General features: G+C 35.8%; 1 protein-coding gene and 1 long non-coding RNA gene across 2 annotated transcripts; one reads left to right on the plus strand and one right to left on the minus strand.

Moving 5' to 3' along the window:
* Positions 1–5595: 5595 nt before the first annotated feature.
* LOC135153197 (mitochondrial ribosome-associated GTPase 2-like) lies at positions 5596–6699 on the minus strand. Its single transcript, XM_064095475.1, has 2 exons — positions 6566–6699; positions 5596–6201 (listed from the first exon to the last, which is right to left on the minus strand). The coding sequence occupies exons 1-2, from the start codon at positions 6597–6599 to the stop codon at positions 5777–5779; spliced, it is 459 nt and encodes a 152-aa protein (XP_063951545.1). The 5' UTR covers positions 6600–6699; the 3' UTR covers positions 5596–5776.
* Positions 6700–9917: 3218 nt separating this feature from the next.
* Positions 9918–17187, plus strand: LOC135153198 (uncharacterized). Its single transcript, XR_010292708.1, has 4 exons — positions 9918–10104; positions 12000–12175; positions 12840–12936; positions 13568–17187. It is a non-coding gene; the product is annotated as an uncharacterized LOC135153198 (long non-coding RNA).

A 17187-nucleotide genomic window follows, 5' to 3' on the forward strand; every position in this document is an offset into this window, starting at 1 on the left:
ATAATTGATCTACAGACCGGAAAAGAGTTCTAATATTATTAATGACTATTTGCAGTGACTCTTGAACTTGAGAATATATATCTCACCATGCGAGCGCGAAGCGCGAGTTGAAAATTTTAGTGAATCTGATTGAAAATTGCAAAGGTTAACCACTTTTTGCAATAGAGGATGGGTATCTAATCAAATTAATGCGAGCGCGAAGCCCGAGCTGATTTTTAAACCTGGATTTAATCCACAAAAAAAACAGAACAATCAAAGCAATGTAACCATGAACAGGATGGGTATATCTGGTGCGGTTCTAGACTGATTTTCTTTATTTTATTTTATTTTATTAGGTTTTTTTATTTTTTATTTTTATTTATTTATTTATTATTATTATTATTTTTTTTTTTTTTTTGGGGGGGGGGGGTTCAAGGGGCTTTAGAAATGAAAATGTCCTATTGTGGGTAGCCTTATACTGACCAAGCAGCTAGTCTCCCTCTGATATCATGCGAGGGAGCGTAGCAACCGAGCGAAAAGAATCTCATTTTCAAAATGCTTGATAATTTTGTATCTGTAACATATGCATCATAGATGTAGAAGAGAACATTTAACGATAGGGGGGGGGGGACTGGTCGGACTGGTTAACAATAAATGAGTTTGTGTTGTTACTCTCTCCAAGCGTGTGTTTTTTTTAAGAGCAATATTCTCAAAATTTAGAGAATTTGAACGTAAAATGATATAATAGAACATTACATGGCAGGATATATGCAAGGGGTTTTATGATTAATATCAAATATTAAGAGGGAATGTCGTGACCAGGGAGAAATATTTTGATGTGAAACCTAGCGAGCACTTTATGAACTTCCAAATAAATGTGCATCTGCAACATCGTTGAATTACTGAATGGGATACTCAACATGCGAACTGAATACGACCCAATGATCACTGTCCATGTATAACACTAAAGTCTACACAATAGAGTATTGTAGAGAATAGAGAGTCAAATCATTGTACATGCTGCTTCTGTCATGGGGCCGGGGGCAATTGCCATGAAAATAATGGGGATGCGACAAACGTTGATTTGCCCTGCCCAATCATTTTGAGAAAATGAAAAAAAATGAATTCATTGCAAAAATGACGTGGTTTGAAAAAAATATCTAAAAGAGCTATAAAACCATCAAACTTGGCATAAAAATATTACTAAATTTTCGGTGTACTTCACGTGCAAATTTTGCATTATAATGCATAATTTTTTGCATAAAAATTTGAACATTGTCTTTACCTTTTGTGGCCATCCGAAATATGGATCGGCACTCGTGACTCTAAACTACATGTTTAGTCTCAATCAGGAATAATATAGCGACAGAGCCATTTACTAAATATATAATATATCTTAAAGAATGAAAAAAATTCGTAGCACTTTTGACATAATACGGACAGGTTAAGAGTTAAAACTTTAATTTTATGGCATCAGTATTGTTATGCTCGTTGTGGAGAAGTATAGGGAGGTTAATTTGAAAAAAAATACAATGCAGTCTACTATATTATTGCAGGAGATCATTGACTTCCTATACTCGCGCTTTAAGAGCTAGAGCATCAATGAATTTAGATGTTATTTTGCGAAGGAGCCTTTAGCGATATCGAGCGAAAAAATGTTCAAACATTGATTTTAGAACACTTAACAACATGAATGTGTGTTTTTTTTTTTTTTTTTTTTTTTTTTTTGGGGGGGGGGGGGCTTGAGCGATATGAAAACTGGACATTCTAAGCTGCATGGGTATGTAACTCAACGTACGATGCGAACAGAAGCGTAAGCAAAAAATTTTGATTTCACAACCTGAAAACTGGACACTCTAAGCACCTTTAGTACCTGAAAAGCAGGAGAAGTTGACTTTATGGAGGTGACGGCAGAAATTTATATAAAGATTTTACCCGCCCGGAGCCGACCGGACCAGAGGTTGCGCGATCAATAAAAAAAAAAGATAACTTCATATACTTCGGCCTAACCTTACTCGAATTCCATGCCCTATTCTATACATTTGAACTTTAACTGGCAAGAAACACATATAGCTGAGGTGGAAAAGCAGGGTTAGAGAAAGGGTGGGGGAAACAATGGAGAAACATCAATTATTGTCATTTAACCGCGCGCAGCGCGGAAGCAAAATTCATGTATAAATTTAGAGCAAGAGTGAAGGAGTTTCTCTTTTGAGAAAAAAAAAAAAGAATAAAAAGAAAAAAAAAAACGACAAAGCTACCTTTCTTCCCTTTCCTCCCTTCCCTTTTCTTTTTTTCCTCTATTTTTCCCTTCTTTTTTTTTCTTTTTGGGGACGTTTTGGGGGGGGGCGACCGCCCCCACCGCCCCCCCCCCCTGGCTACGCGCCTGGTTGTTTGGTGTAACTTAAGCCTGCAATTAAAGCATGCAGTTTCAAAAGAAAGAAATACAGAGACCACCTGAACTACTGAGTATTAAAGGGGAATCCAGCCTTGGCCATAAAATGTTGTGTTGGGAAGGAGAAAAATAATTTAAACAGAATGGTGAAAGTTTGAAAGAAATCGAACAAGCAATAAGAAAGTTATAGCTGCTTTAAAATTGAGACCACTAATAGTATGTAGATTTCAAATTGGCAACTGGGTGAGTAAATTATGACAAGGGGCAAGGACAACTTTCCCATAGGCCATGTACTTTATTATCAGGGATTTGTGGTTTTCTCCTAAGTACCCATTCCCCTGGGGCAGTAATCTAAATATAATCCAGGTAGTATATTGTTTTATGTCCTCATGAAAGAAAAATATAACTTGAAATAAAACCTTTGGAAAAAATGACATTTTAGCCATAATATGTATTGGAGTACATGGAAGAGTAGTCCTTGCCTTACATCACTATGACATCCCATATGCGGCCAATTTGAAGTCTCCATGGGTATAGTGATTACCAATATTTACAACTTTTAAAAATTCACAACTTTCTTGTTGTTTGTCCAATATTGTTCAAACTTTCACCTATCAACTTGTCTGATTTTTCTTTTTCATATAAAAACAAGTTTTTATTTGGGTTGGATTCCCCTTTAAAAGTTTTTTTCGGCAATGCACCTTAGATATTGATGTAAAAATAAAGCTTTTTAATAAAACCACCATTCATTAGGTAAAACTGAGTAAGTTTGAGATCGAAGGTTTTAATAAAACTTCGTTCTCAAACTTACTCTTACCTAATGAATGGTGGGTTATTAATTTGATTTCATAACGACTGGTATTTATAGCCTTCCAATTTATTGGAATTATTTATAAGGATGTTCTGTCATTACAGATATGGGAAGAGGTTTTTAAAGTTTTTCAAATACTGCGTCTCTTAAGGCGACCGCACACCTTACGACTGGTCTGCGACCCGATTTTGGAACAAATCGCATTTTGCTCATTTTCTGAAGATGTGAATGAAACATATCATTTTATTTGAGGTTAAAATTAATTGAAATAATAATATTATAACAATTTTGAAAGATTGCAAGTCCTTATTTTGGTGTTAAGTCCAAATTAGTTTCAAATCGTAGCCAATCGTACGACTGCTATGACGTCATTACGACTAGATATTAAATTCACTTTTATTCTAAGAAGGATGATAGCATAGTCACGAATTTGATCATAGGTATTCGTACGATGATTTAGAACATTATACAGTAAGATATTCCAAGTCTCAATATTAGCATCAAATTCTATTACATTTTATTCTGAAATCGGGTCGCAGACCAGTCGTAAGGTGTGCGGTGGCCTTAAGTCTTACAAAGGCAAAAACCATCTTTGTCGTTTTCAAAAGATTTTAAATAGGATTTGAGATTATCTATTTTAATAGAAAGTCATACTAGATTTTGATATGATTAATGAATTGTCAAACTATTCGGGTTTTCAGATTTGCAGTGATCTTAATTTGAATATTACGGTTCTACGTCTAAGGTTTTTCAATGAAAGTTGTCATAACTAAAAGGAAATTTGTATAAATTCAAAGGTAATTCATTTCCTATTAAGCACTCCTTAAATTACTTGTGTTGTAATGATATCCTGTTGTTTTTCTGACTAGTTTCATAATGGACATGACCTATGAGACACAATGCCTAGAAATGGCTTCCAGTTAGTTGATAATAATGGATTACTTCTACTAGTATGTATATATTATGACGCAGAACTCTTTGATTTATACATATACATATATATTGACAGGACTGGATAGAGGGGGGGGGGGAGACCCTTTTTCAAAATGTGTTGTGCTTTTTTTTTTAATGTAAAATGAGCCCCTATTTAAAATGAATTGTGTCCCTTTTTTCCAAAATGAAATGTATCCTTTGTGATGTAACACTTTTTCAAAGAATCTGCACATTTATGTCCCTGGGAGTGATCCTGTTGCCGAAAAGTTACCATTATGGTAAGTTTGCCATCCAAAGTTAACTTGCATAGATTCCTTGATCCTGCATGATAGGCTGTTATATGTTGTCACCATGGTAAATACCATATGGGATAGCAAAGTTACCAGCCAGTAACTTTTACTTGCAACAGGCCCAATTAATTTGTCACGTACTTCATCTTATATTTCCTTCTGTTTCCAATAATTTTCTCTTTATTTTTAGCTCCTGAAGTAGAATGCAAGTAGGCCTACATAGTATTCATTATTGTGTGAATTACATTCAACGCCCTGAAGAGGCACATTATGTGCCTAAAAGGGGCATTTAATTTGACTCTCACCTTACAGTGCCTAGCCTTTGGGGTGGCAAAAGTGCCCCTCTCAACTTTTCCCCTAATAACTGTATGACCACTAGGTCTCACCATTCACACATTCAAAATTTGGCATGCTATGCAAGCTTAACTTTAATTTTCTCTGTATAAATTGTTGTATAAGTTATAAGGTTTTGTATGACAGCAAGATGACAAAAAATCTTAACCCTTGCTGTTTCACCCCATGAAAGAGGGGCAGATTACTGAAAATATTTACATGCGCCTAAAAAAATTGCACGAAGAGATAAATAGTGGTAAAAATTTCACATGACTCCGTAACAGACAGTCTGATTTTCACAAATTTGGGGTCAAAATATGTACAAAGCTAAAAAAAAGTCATAAGATCGCACGGCGCAGTGCTCAGGGTTTGGCGCATGTGGTGAATTTGTGGGGGGGGCCTCTCTTGCCCCCCCCCACTCCAAGTGCAGTTAGGGTTAATAATGCCTGCGACACCAGCTAGGGTGGGTGGAGACATAAAAATAAGTTGCAGATAAAGTTTGAAATCTCATACAGTACATATACTCAGTACAGGATTCAAGAAGACATCAGTCTGAGGAGGGCTAGTGTTTCATGGAGTGCCTCGTCACTGATTTTCACCAATGAATTTAATCTAAGCCAATAAGATATGATTTCAGTAGCTTGAGGTCATGGAGTCACCAGTGGAAAAAAATTGATTAATTGTGTCATAAATGCTCCTTGGAAGATGCCAATTGCTTTAGATGAACCTGGTCCACATAACACAGAGCATTGTAATTGATCTTAGATCTATGTGTTATGTTTAACTGCATTGACAAAAATTGTGCAGTGCAATCAAACATAAGTGTCAAATGTCAAATCAATTTTGTAGTAGTTTTTTGTTCTAATTCACTGTGTTAAAATCCACATCAATAGATTGATACCAAATCAAATGCACCACTTTGTGACAAAACCAAAAGAAAAGTACATTCTGACAAAATTAGAATTTGAAATGGGTATAAGTTTTAATATGATCACTCCAAGAAAATATTATACATAATATATCATCCTCTATGAACGGTCAAAGAATTCTTTTGACTGGATTCTGAACTGTCCTTTCACCCAAAGACTGTTTGGCCTTGTTATCTCCTTTGATGTCCTGATCATACAGCTTTCTTATGTGCTTCTTCAATGGTTCAATATTGTTCTTCAGTTGTGCGGATATTGCTATTACAGGTATCTGGATCATGTCCTGGAACTCCATCAAGTTGGTCCTTGACACCTCAAGATCTATCTTGTTCCCAACGACTGCGTGAGGTCTCTCCGATAGGCCAGGCTGGTACTGTTCGAGTTCGTAACGGAGGTCGGCCAGCTGTGACCAGGGCTCCTTGACAGAGAGGTCAATGACGTAGAGCAGACAGCGGCATCGCTCGATGTGGCGCAGGAAAGAGTGGCCTAGGCCTCGGTTTTGGTGGGCACCTCTGATCAGGCCAGGTATATCTGCAACTGGGGAGAGAATGTGAAAGAGAGGTGCGGAGTGAGAAAGAGAAAAAACAAACAGAGATGGAGATAAAGAGAGAGAGAAATTTTTTGTCACAGAGTTTGATATATGGAGATAGACCAGGGGCCTGTAAAACAAGCTTAGCAATAATCCGTGAACATAAACAATTGATTGCATTGACTACAATCAATGTACAATTAATCGTGAAAATCAAGCGAACGATTAATTGCTAACTTTTGTGTTATGGGTCCCGCATCTAGATCAACCACGGTATGGTGACAACTGAACCTTGATTTGAAAGACTATTCATGAAACCCTTGTTTCCTGCAACTACTGTCCTTTAGCTTTAAGCTAACGATACACACTTACCTGCCACTTGCTCCAAATCATCATAAATGACCATGCCGACATGGGGATTGAGAGTTGTGAATGGGTATGCTGCCACCGCTGGTCTGGCTCTGGACAGTGCTCTCAAGAGGGTCGACTTTCCCGCATTAGGAAAACCAATCTATAAGGCATTAGCACATTATAATCATATGAATGAAGCATTAAAAAAAAGAAACTTTAAATTGTACATTCTAATCATTTATGAATCTGCCCAATAAGTAAACTCCAACACAAAAATAGGCATAAATAACACCAGCATAACACTGAGAAAGTCAGGTGTTGCATGCAACATTTTAAGGGTTCTTGAGGGTTCATTTTTGGATGGGTCAAGGGTCATTTAATTTCCTGTCTTTAATCAGTATAATTGAAGAGAGAAAGAAAAACAACAACATTCAAATTTTAAATAATAAGTGATATCCAGTATGTGACATCATGAACTCACTCATTTACACACAATTTGTGCTAAAGCATATGTCATTGTTTTGTTAAAGTAAATGAAATGAAAAGCCTTACTAAGTCACTCAACTCTTTTAAAAAGAATTATAAGCTTTTAAGGCCAATATAATACACACTAGATATTTTACCAAAATATTTAGGAATGTCTTTATAGAAGTGCCACATTTATGCATTTTCAATTACCATGGTTGTTTTGTTCAAATCAATTTGACATTAAAGGTAAACCTAGCCAATAATTTAGGTGGAGGAAGCAGCTATTGTCTTTGCTGATATGAGACTGAAGTCTTTACATCAAACGTATTGATACATCTAATGAGACGAGGCTACTAGCATTGGCTACCCTTACGAAAATGTCGTGTGGTATATCTGTGTGGTACCCGGCTTTACCACACGAATTACCACATGAATGTAGGTTACCACATGAACATCTGTGGTAATTTTCCATATCCTTGTGTGGTAACGTCAGCTGGTGGCTGTGGTAATTTGTTGTCTATGTGGTACTTCTGTGGTAAATCAAAATTACCACATGAATGCATGTTACCTCATATGCCATTGTGTGGTAATGTAAATTCAAATATGTGGTATTTGTGTGGTATTGTTATATTTCTGTGGTAAATCAAAATTACCACATGAATGCATGTTACCTCATGATGCCATTGTGTGGTAATGTAAATTCAAATATGTGGTATTTGTGTGGTATTGTTATATTTCTGTGGTAAATCAAAATTACCACATGAATGCATGTTACCTCATGATGCCATTGTGTGGTAATGTAAATTCAAATATGTGGTATGTGTGGTATTGTTATATTTCTGTGGTAAATCAAAATTACCACAGGAATGCATGTTACCTCATGATGCCATTGTGTGGTAATGTAAATTCAAATATGTGGTATTTGTGTATTGTATACTTCTGTGGTAAAACAAAATTACCACATGAATGCTTTACCTCATGATGCCATTGTGTGGTAACGTAAATTCAAATATGTGGTATTTGTGTGGTATTTTTATACTGCTGTGGTAAATCAAAATTACCACATATGAAAGCATGTTTCCACATTAGCCCATTGTGTGGTAATGTAAATTCAAATATGTGGTATTTTTGTGGTGTTATGCTCTGCGGTAAATCAAACTTACCGCATGAATGCAATACCACATGATGCCATTGTGTGTCAATTCAAATATGTGGTATTTGTGTGGAATTATACTGCTGTGGTAAATCAAAATTACCACATGAAAGCATGTTACGTCATAGCCCATTGTGTAGTACTGTACGTCAATTCAAATATGTGGTATTTGTGTGTTATTGCCCTTCTGTTGAAAATCAGAAATACCACACAAAAAAAGTTTTCACACCCATAACTTAGACCCCCCTCAGCTCACCCCCTATCAAAATTAAAAATTGATTCGCCGGAGGGGGGGCAGGGTGACCAGACGTCCCGTATTTCCCGGGATTGTCCCGTATTTTGCTTCTTTGTCCCGGCGTCCCGACAAACCCTTCCCGGGACGCCTATTTGTCCCGTATTTCAGAATATTGAACAAAATATATTTAAAAGTGACGAATTTTCATTAAAATAACCAACAGATGACGAAGCAGAGACAACAATAAAATCGATAAATAAACTTTTGCAAGGTGATTTTCTTGCTAACCCAATCGAACTGGCCTCCTGCCTTTGTGTGACAGGCTAGTACTAGCAAGGCATGTAGGATCGGAGCAGATTCTCTACACCAAACACAATGAAACATGCCAAAATAATCACAAAATCGGCGGGAAATTTGTATAATTATATTATGGGTTCTCAGATTACTGATTTGGGAATGTAATCGGAGGAACAAGTTATTGAGTTTTCATAACTAGATCTAATTGTTTCAACTTTCGTTTTGAGTCTTGTTCTATATAATGCCGCGATGTTTCATCTAATTTTTAAGTAAAAAAAGAATCACTTTGAAATTTTATTCATTTCTAAAACATTTTTTAAAAATATATTTTAAAAACACCAAATATCATTATGATTTTTGTTAGATGATTGGAATTTTTTGCTTGAAGTTTGAACTTTTCTATCCTTCTTTCTTCATCCTTCTATCCTTCCTGCTTGCCCGTTTTTGTTCCATCTATCTCTATTTCCTATTTGCCTTTCCTGATCCTTTCTCTCTCTCTCTGTTCATTTTTTTTCCTCCCTTTTTCTTACCCGTCTTCTTTATCAAATTTCCTTTTTTTATTTCCTCCATTCTTTCTTTCAACTTTTTTCTTCCCCTCCCTTCCTCTCCTTTTTATTTTAATTCTTTCTCTTCTTCCATTATGTTTTCACTCCTTCCTCACTTCATTCTTCCTCCCTCTCTTTCTTTCATTCTTTATTTTATTTTTCCTTATAATTCTTTCCCTTATTATTTCTCTCCCTCCCTTAATTCCTTCCTTCCCTCCTCCCTTACTGTTTCCTTCTTTCTTTGTTTCTTTCTGTCAAAGAATGAAGAAAACATTTTTCTTTCCTTCATTCTTTCTTTCCTCCTCCTTTTTCTTACTTTTTTTCTTTCTCTCCTTTATTTTGTCTTTCACACATGTATTCTTCTTCCATTTCTTTCTTTTTCTCTCTTTCTGTATTCAATTCAAAGAATGGCGGAAACTTTTTTTCTCTTTTTTATTCTAACTTTCTTTTATTCTTTTTTTATTTTTTCCTTCATTTTCCCCTTAATTTTTTTTCTTCTCTTTTCATCTCTTTTCTTTCGCCTTTTCTTTCTTTCCTTCCTTCATTCTTTCGTTCACCCTCCCTTCCAATTTTTTAAAGTTTTTTACAGGTGTAACACTGTGTAGCCTTCTTTGTTGATCTTTTTTCGATTGTCCCTTATTTCATTTTGTGAAATCTGGTCACCCTGGGGGGGGGGGGGGCGGCGACAGGCTTGCGCATGCGCACTTACCGCCAACATTTGAAAAGAATACCGTTTGCGTTGCGTTGCAGTTTATTGAGCTCGATCGAGAAGTGGGACGAAGAAGGCCGTTAATAATTCAACTACTTAAAGAATGCGGGTTAGATGTGGACGACTTCGAAGACATTTGCAGTAGGCTAAACAGTAAGTTAGATAACCATTTTCTATGATTTTCTTTTCGTAGTTTGTTAAATGCCCCGGCTTGCAACTAGCTAAAGATTTCGTCAATGAAAATGACATGACACTGGCAATCCCATCCTGTCTAACCGGGCGCTCGCCCGGCCCCGAGCGCCTGCTCGCTGCTGTGATGTGGACCACTGGCTGGTGGTCTCAAGTCTGCACACAGTCACAGCACACCTAAACGATTTGAGTTTAGATTTAACGTGAATTTCCTGTTATTTTACAAAATCTTTCAATTGATGATGTTCCTTGTATTCTTATGAGTAAGTGTGCAAAAAGTCTCATTAAAAATTAAGAGAAATTATTGATTTTCTTGGGAAAATATCTCGGCCAGTCATGGTCATTTACTTGCATTTTGATTGAACAAAATTATTAAGTTAGTGGTACTGGTACGGTAGCCCGACAGCAGATCAGAATGACATGAGAAATTGAGAATGAACGTTAAGAATATTACTTAGAAATTAGCGGGAAAATTATGTGGAACAATTCATTTTATGATAAAAATTTCTTGATAACTATCGGGAAACGGTATCATGTAAAAATGAAAGGCTACGTCGGACCCGGGTCGCACCGCGGACAATTCAGTTTAACATGCATTGTAGCGTATAGCATGCATGTCCAGCTCAGCTAGGCGCGCTGGCAACGCGGGCTAGTGTGGCTGCTCAGCTCAGGCTTGGCTGGCTGGCTAGCCGGCTGGAAGTGGAAATGCGCCAGTTTCTATGCATGGATATTTTTCCGGTCATCAATAAGAAGATCGTAGTTTGTTTGTTGCCGAAATGATTCTGAAACATCCTTTACTTTTGAGGATTGATGATGAATGATGCAACAATTATTTCCGATGACTTTTCCCCACTTTTTATGATTTTTTTTTGCCCGTGACGCATATAGAGCTTGTGGAATTTACGTGTGTCGCATGCAACGCGTGTTCTACACTGGCGAGAACGTTGCTGGTAGGATGGGGGTCGGGTGTCCGGACAGTTTTATCTTTTTGAAGCCTTCCTTTTATCTTTGGATTACACTAAAAATATGAATTCAATACTTGTTATCATCTTCTATTTTGTTCTTTATAATATTTCCTAATAATTTGTACTAAAAATTGATGGAACTTTGCTTTTTTTCCAAATGACTTTCTAAAATTGATCGTCCAGACACACAACCTGTCTGGACACACAACAACTGGGTAATACTAATAGTGGCCGATGTCTGCGCACTTATTCACATGATGCGAAGATTTCGATAAGAAAGCACAGTCACAGAGGCTGCATTTTGAGGACCTCACATGAAATGCCCTGGAAAGAATTCCATATGCAATTCCAATGTACCCCCCACCAACATGATAAAAAATAAGATTGTTGAGACTTAATTCCATTCCAGTTCGTTCACTTCAGATTTTTCTATAATTTTTTTACCCTTGTTTTGGCACCTTAGTTGGGACTTGAGATCACCTCGTTTTATTTGCAGTCAAGACCTGTTCCTGCTATGCTAGCAAGAAGTGCTGATGCCGGAAGGGGTATTTTAACGATTATCAGCCAATAGTTCGCCTAGACTTGACTCACAGACCCTTGAGTAAATAAACCGATGTCTATGGACAATTACACACACTAGATACATCCATACATGCTCGAAATTTGACGGAATAAAGCCATATTTTAGTATGTATTTCCACTCCTAGTACTATCCACTACCCCATCATATATGTTCTATATTGTGCTAGATATATTATTCTGAACCTTCTTCATATTTTTATTTTCAATTTTAGTGGGGTTGCATATGGAACTCTTGCCAATGCCCTAAATTCATTATTTTCCAACCATTTTAAGTCAGATTTTTTATGAATAGATCTGTTTATGACATTCCAGGAGAAAGAGAGGGAGACCCAAAACTACTTGTCCTGGCATCACATTTGAGGAGGAGATGAAGTCGGTGAATATGACCTAGCCCGGGGGAGTTTCCAGAAGACGGCCCAGAACCACTGGCCGCCAGGAGTGGAGGTCCTTTGTTGTTGCTCTACATGTCAGGAGGCATCGGGCAGTAGGTAAGACTAAGTACAGTAGGCTCTTTCAGGTGTAAAGTTTATTTTTTGTTTGGAGTCGTTGCGTATCTTCCATTATCAGAATCGCGCAGATTCGGATGTGCGCAATCTTAGGGCACCTTATCTGTCAATGGTCCTAACTGTACTTAGAGGACTCTGTGATGATATTTTTATCATTTTTACATTGTACAAGGGGTATTTTCATTCACGGAGCTAGACAAGTCTCTGTTGCCTGTAGAACTTGGTACACAAAGATGGATTTCCCTTTAAAAATCCACCTTTCCCACAATAATTTTGGGCAAACATTTGATTTTTCCAATTTGTAAGCCTTTTGTTATCTAAATATACAAAATTAAGGCTTAAGAAATGTTACTTTTAAGCAGGTAAACATTTCGAAGGATCACTTGCTTGCAATTCCCATACTATATAACACAATGACATGACCTTTAAGTCGAGAGACGTCCATATGCAAGAAAATACAGAGGGAATTGGTGCAAATGCATAGCTGATTGTGCTAGTACTAGATTCCTGGCTGACGTGTATCGGTTTGGACGTTCTAATGACAAGTTTAGAGTGTAATTTGGCGCTAATAGAGTTTCACAACGGTTGGCATGATTTCTTGGCATGATTGAGGTTAACATTTTATTTTTTTTTCTCTCTTTTGCAGCTCTGGTAGAAGCACCATCTTGATACCATCATTCAAACTCTCATCAGCTGTATCATTATAGGTGGACTAAAAGAACAATATTCATGCAGATATAATGGTGTGTACAAATTTATCCTTTGTGGAAGGTATTTTTTATAATTATTGTGTTATTTTGATTATTTACATGTGCATGAACATGAGATGCAGTTAAATAATTTTGATTTTGTAACCACTCTGATACAAAGCTTGTCTAATAATTAATGCCCTTACAAGGTTCATGCTGTTGTCAATTCAAACGTATTAGATAGGCATAAGTGAAACATCAACATCTGACATGCATTATTATCACATCAGAATTGATCTTCGTTATGTGAAATTGGCAACTTGTAATTTCTTATTCAAACTGATGGAATTATCCCATAACCATTTAAAACACATTTAAAAAAAGCATGAATTAAAATCATGTTTAATTAAAATAAATATTTTTTTTTTTAACTTTAAAATGTCCTTCCCTATACAGAGATGGTTTGGAGGTGCAGCAGATCTTGAGGGCATCAAGCCCCCCTCCCCCGACCTGACTTTACATGTTAATATTTGAAGTATAAATATGGAACAAACCCCACATTGTTTTTTAATCATTTTTTAAAAAGTTTGGAAATTGATATTGAAACCATGTAGTTTTTAATGAATATTAAATAGTTAATGCAGGAAAGGCTTTTATGTTTATCTTCTTCTGTTATTTATTGCAGATGCCTTAAGTTGAAATGGAAGGTGTCCTGAATCTGCACCCATTCATCTGGTTTCGTAACTCCTTTCATAGTGCTATTGGAACCTGCTCCCTACCAGTATAACATCAAACAGATTGGAAGAATAAAGGCCAATGGGAAGTGCCTTTTATATTTCTACTTGCCACAAAGCAGTCCATGGTTTAGCGCTATCTAAACTGGACTATTGTAATGCTCTTCGTGCTTGAATTAGGGCGATCTGGACTGACTGCATATAGTACAGAATGCTGCATCTATTGTGCCATTTGCCATACGCCAACTTCGCTGGCTGCAAGTCAAGGAAAGGATATACATGAACATCAGTGTCCGTCTCCTGATTTTCAAAGTCATTGACAGAGATCGAGATTACATGTTTTATAAGGAATCCCTTGTGCGTCATTTTCATTCTAGGCGCACTTGCCTTTTTATTTTTGTGATCATTACGCACCTACGAATTAGCTACTGGTGATGCAACTTTCTCCACTACTGCTCCAAGGCCGTGGAATTAGCTCCTTCCTCTCCTCCAGTTGTCAACAACCTTGGATCAATCCAAATACAATTTGAGAAGACCTACCATCCTGATCTTTGCTCTGTACTTACAACAATACTGTCACTGTCTGGTAATTTGAATTTTTTTAAATCTCATGCGCTTTGTATCTCGCAAAATAACGTGTTGTGTAAAAGCGAACATGCATTGAGGTCAAGTTTAAGGGTAACCATGGATATTGCCTTTTATTACTTTTTAACAAAACTGAAAAATTCATCCAAATTAGACAAGGGATAATAAAGTAATGTATGACATTCTAACCTCTGCATTAATTTGGTGAAAGAGCTCTAAGCATATATGCAAGTAGCAAGCTGATGATGTCATACTGACGTACATTGTACATGTACACGTATCCCCAACTTATTATTTTGTATATAAAATTGTGCATTTAATTTTGTTTACCAAGAATGAAACAAATCGGATTGTAAACTGTATTGATGTGACTTACCTGTATTGATTATTGCTGGAAGTTCTTTTGCTACATGGGATTGGAAGACATACTTATTACACACATGAAGTAAATTATTATTTTATCTGGTAACATGAGAACAATAAAAATGTGGGCATGATATCATAAACTTACATGTATCTACTTGCATGTGTTGATGACCAATATTTTTGTAATTATTTTTTTTTTATTTTATCTGATTTTGATAAAATTTTCACTATTTTGCATGGTAAAAATTACTTTATTTTAGATTATGTTGAGCCCGTATCATATACAAGTACAACTTTAAAGATAAATTACCAGTTGTAGTAACAATCTTAAAATGAGTTCGAACAGAATCCAATAGAATTACCAGCAAAATATAAAAGACATGTGCCATAATTAATTATAGCTCGGGAAGAAAATGTGTAATTGCTGAGAAATGAGCAAAATAAGCATGTAATTCTATCCAATGTCAGGTATTTTTCAAATCAATCATAATACACTGTCCTGTCCCACATGTTCTTTTCTGTGTTAGTGATCATCAAAATAATTAATTTTAAGTTCAAAATTAGTGATTTTACAAAAATACAAGCTTACATTAATGTACCAGATCTAGAGATTATGTACAATATTTTGACAATTTCTCATGAAATAATTGTTTGCTGCAACTGCTGTCTTTTTAATACGTTTAAGTGATAGTGTAATACAACCACAAACTTTTCTTAAGAATTAATGTACATGTATGATTCTTTCACCCAAATTTACATGCATTGATACTGTTGACTACTTGCCAAAAGTTCCTGCCAAAAGCCTTTTTTAACGATGTACATGCTTTTATAGACGACCTGCCAAAACATTGTATTGTATTATATTCAAGGTCCAACCAAAAAGAGATGAATAAAATGTTTGAAGGAAATTGAAATTAACTTTAAAAATGATAGAGCTCTGTCAATGCAGTATTATTACAGGGTTCCCACAGTCATGGAAAATCCTGGAAGAAAATTGGTCATGGAAAGTCAGGGATATGTGAAAAGTCATGGAATTGCATTTACCTCTTGGCTATGACAGCTTTCTAGTTTTTTATGTCTCACAACTCTCATACTCTGTGATTGTACTCTACTATTATAATTGGTGTTCATGATCATAACATGTCTGATTTTGTAAACTGTGCCAGAAAGGAATTAAGTCATGGAAAGCAGCAATTTAGTCATGGAGAGGTCATGGAATTCTGTTTTCAAATTTCTGTGGGAACCATGAATAGGTTTGTGCACTTGACACAGTGTGCACTACAGATGAACTTTGTAATGCCATGATATAAACCAGTACAATATCTTAAAGGAAAATAAAACCCAAAATATAATACCACATGATACCATTGATAAATACAGGACAATGAAAATGAATCCACTCATATACCCCCAATCCGATGTCCCAGTATGGAGTACCACCTTTTCAAAGTTGGCATCTTCTGGTACAAAGTCTATGGATGGGGATTATTCCGTCAGCGACGAACTACATCTCTAAACGTTTGGGCATTATATATTCTATTTCATCGATAATAAATCAAATGTACAGATAAAACTCATAAAATATTAATTAAAATTTGTTTAATATTATATGATAGGTTCAAATTACGACTTGATGAGTTTTAATGATAAAAATTACACCCTAATCTACGATTTACAAATTGGCAGCGGAAATTGGGGTGTAAATCTTATCATTAAAACTCATCAAATTGTATTTTGAACCTACCATATATTAAACAAATTTTAACTAATATTTTTATGAGTTTTATCTGTACATTTGATTTGTTATTGATAAAATAGAATATATAATGCCTAAACGTTTAGAGATGTAGTTCGTCGCTGATGTAATAATTTCCTAACTAACCCCGCGAAAATGGCGACCTCCATCCAGAAACTTCGAACCATACTGTAAGAGGCCAACTTTGAAAAGGTGGTACTCCGTAATTGGATTAGGGTATGAGTGGATTCATGTTGATTGTCCTGTATTTATCAATAATATCATGTGGTTTTATGTTTTGGGTGTTATTTTCCTTTAATTCAGATATTACATGCCAGGGTATTGTCCTAGTTTTCATTTTCTCCAAATACATATTATCATCTCTCGTCTATTTCTACTTGCCCTTCAGCCTTGAAGTAAACTTGGGGTAATTATGCATTTTGTTATACGCAATTTTGAGTACAGTGCACTTTGCCGCAGCTACTTATATGATATTACCTATTGTAGACACATCCTTATGTTTTGTTCATTTTCTTAAAAACGATTAAGAGTTTAATCATTTTTGTCTTTAAGCATAAAACAAAGAGTAAATCAGTCCATTCTGTATGTGTGACCTGCAAAAAAACTACAATGGTCGTTAATTTGGTTTGCTGAAAAGCCAGATAACCTTTGAGGTAACTTTTTAAAGTATTTAGAAGAAATGTATCTTTTTAAAAAGTATTTATATGCACTGTAACTAATTTCTTTGATAGTTACTATTATGTTACACTGTTTGTACAGTAAAGCAGCTGTTACACAATTTTTGTCAATAGCAAATCTAAACCAGTATTGTAAATTGATGACTCTATGAGCTAAATACCAGTACTTTCTATATCACTTGTAAAA

The sequence above is a fragment of the Lytechinus pictus genome, chromosome 2, assembly GCF_037042905.1.
Source record: "Lytechinus pictus isolate F3 Inbred chromosome 2, Lp3.0, whole genome shotgun sequence".
Classification (NCBI taxonomy): Eukaryota; Metazoa; Echinodermata; class Echinoidea; order Temnopleuroida; family Toxopneustidae; genus Lytechinus; species Lytechinus pictus.

Excerpts from the sequence above, each read along its gene's own strand:
- LOC135153197 (XM_064095475.1), bottom strand. The coding sequence starts at position 6,599 with ATGGTCATTTATGATGATTTGGAGCAAGTGGCAG. Across the intron at positions 6,202-6,565 it reads TGATTTGGAGCAAGTGGCAG|TTGCAGATATACCTGGCCTG; the intron begins GTAAGTGTGTAT and ends TTCTCTCCCCAG.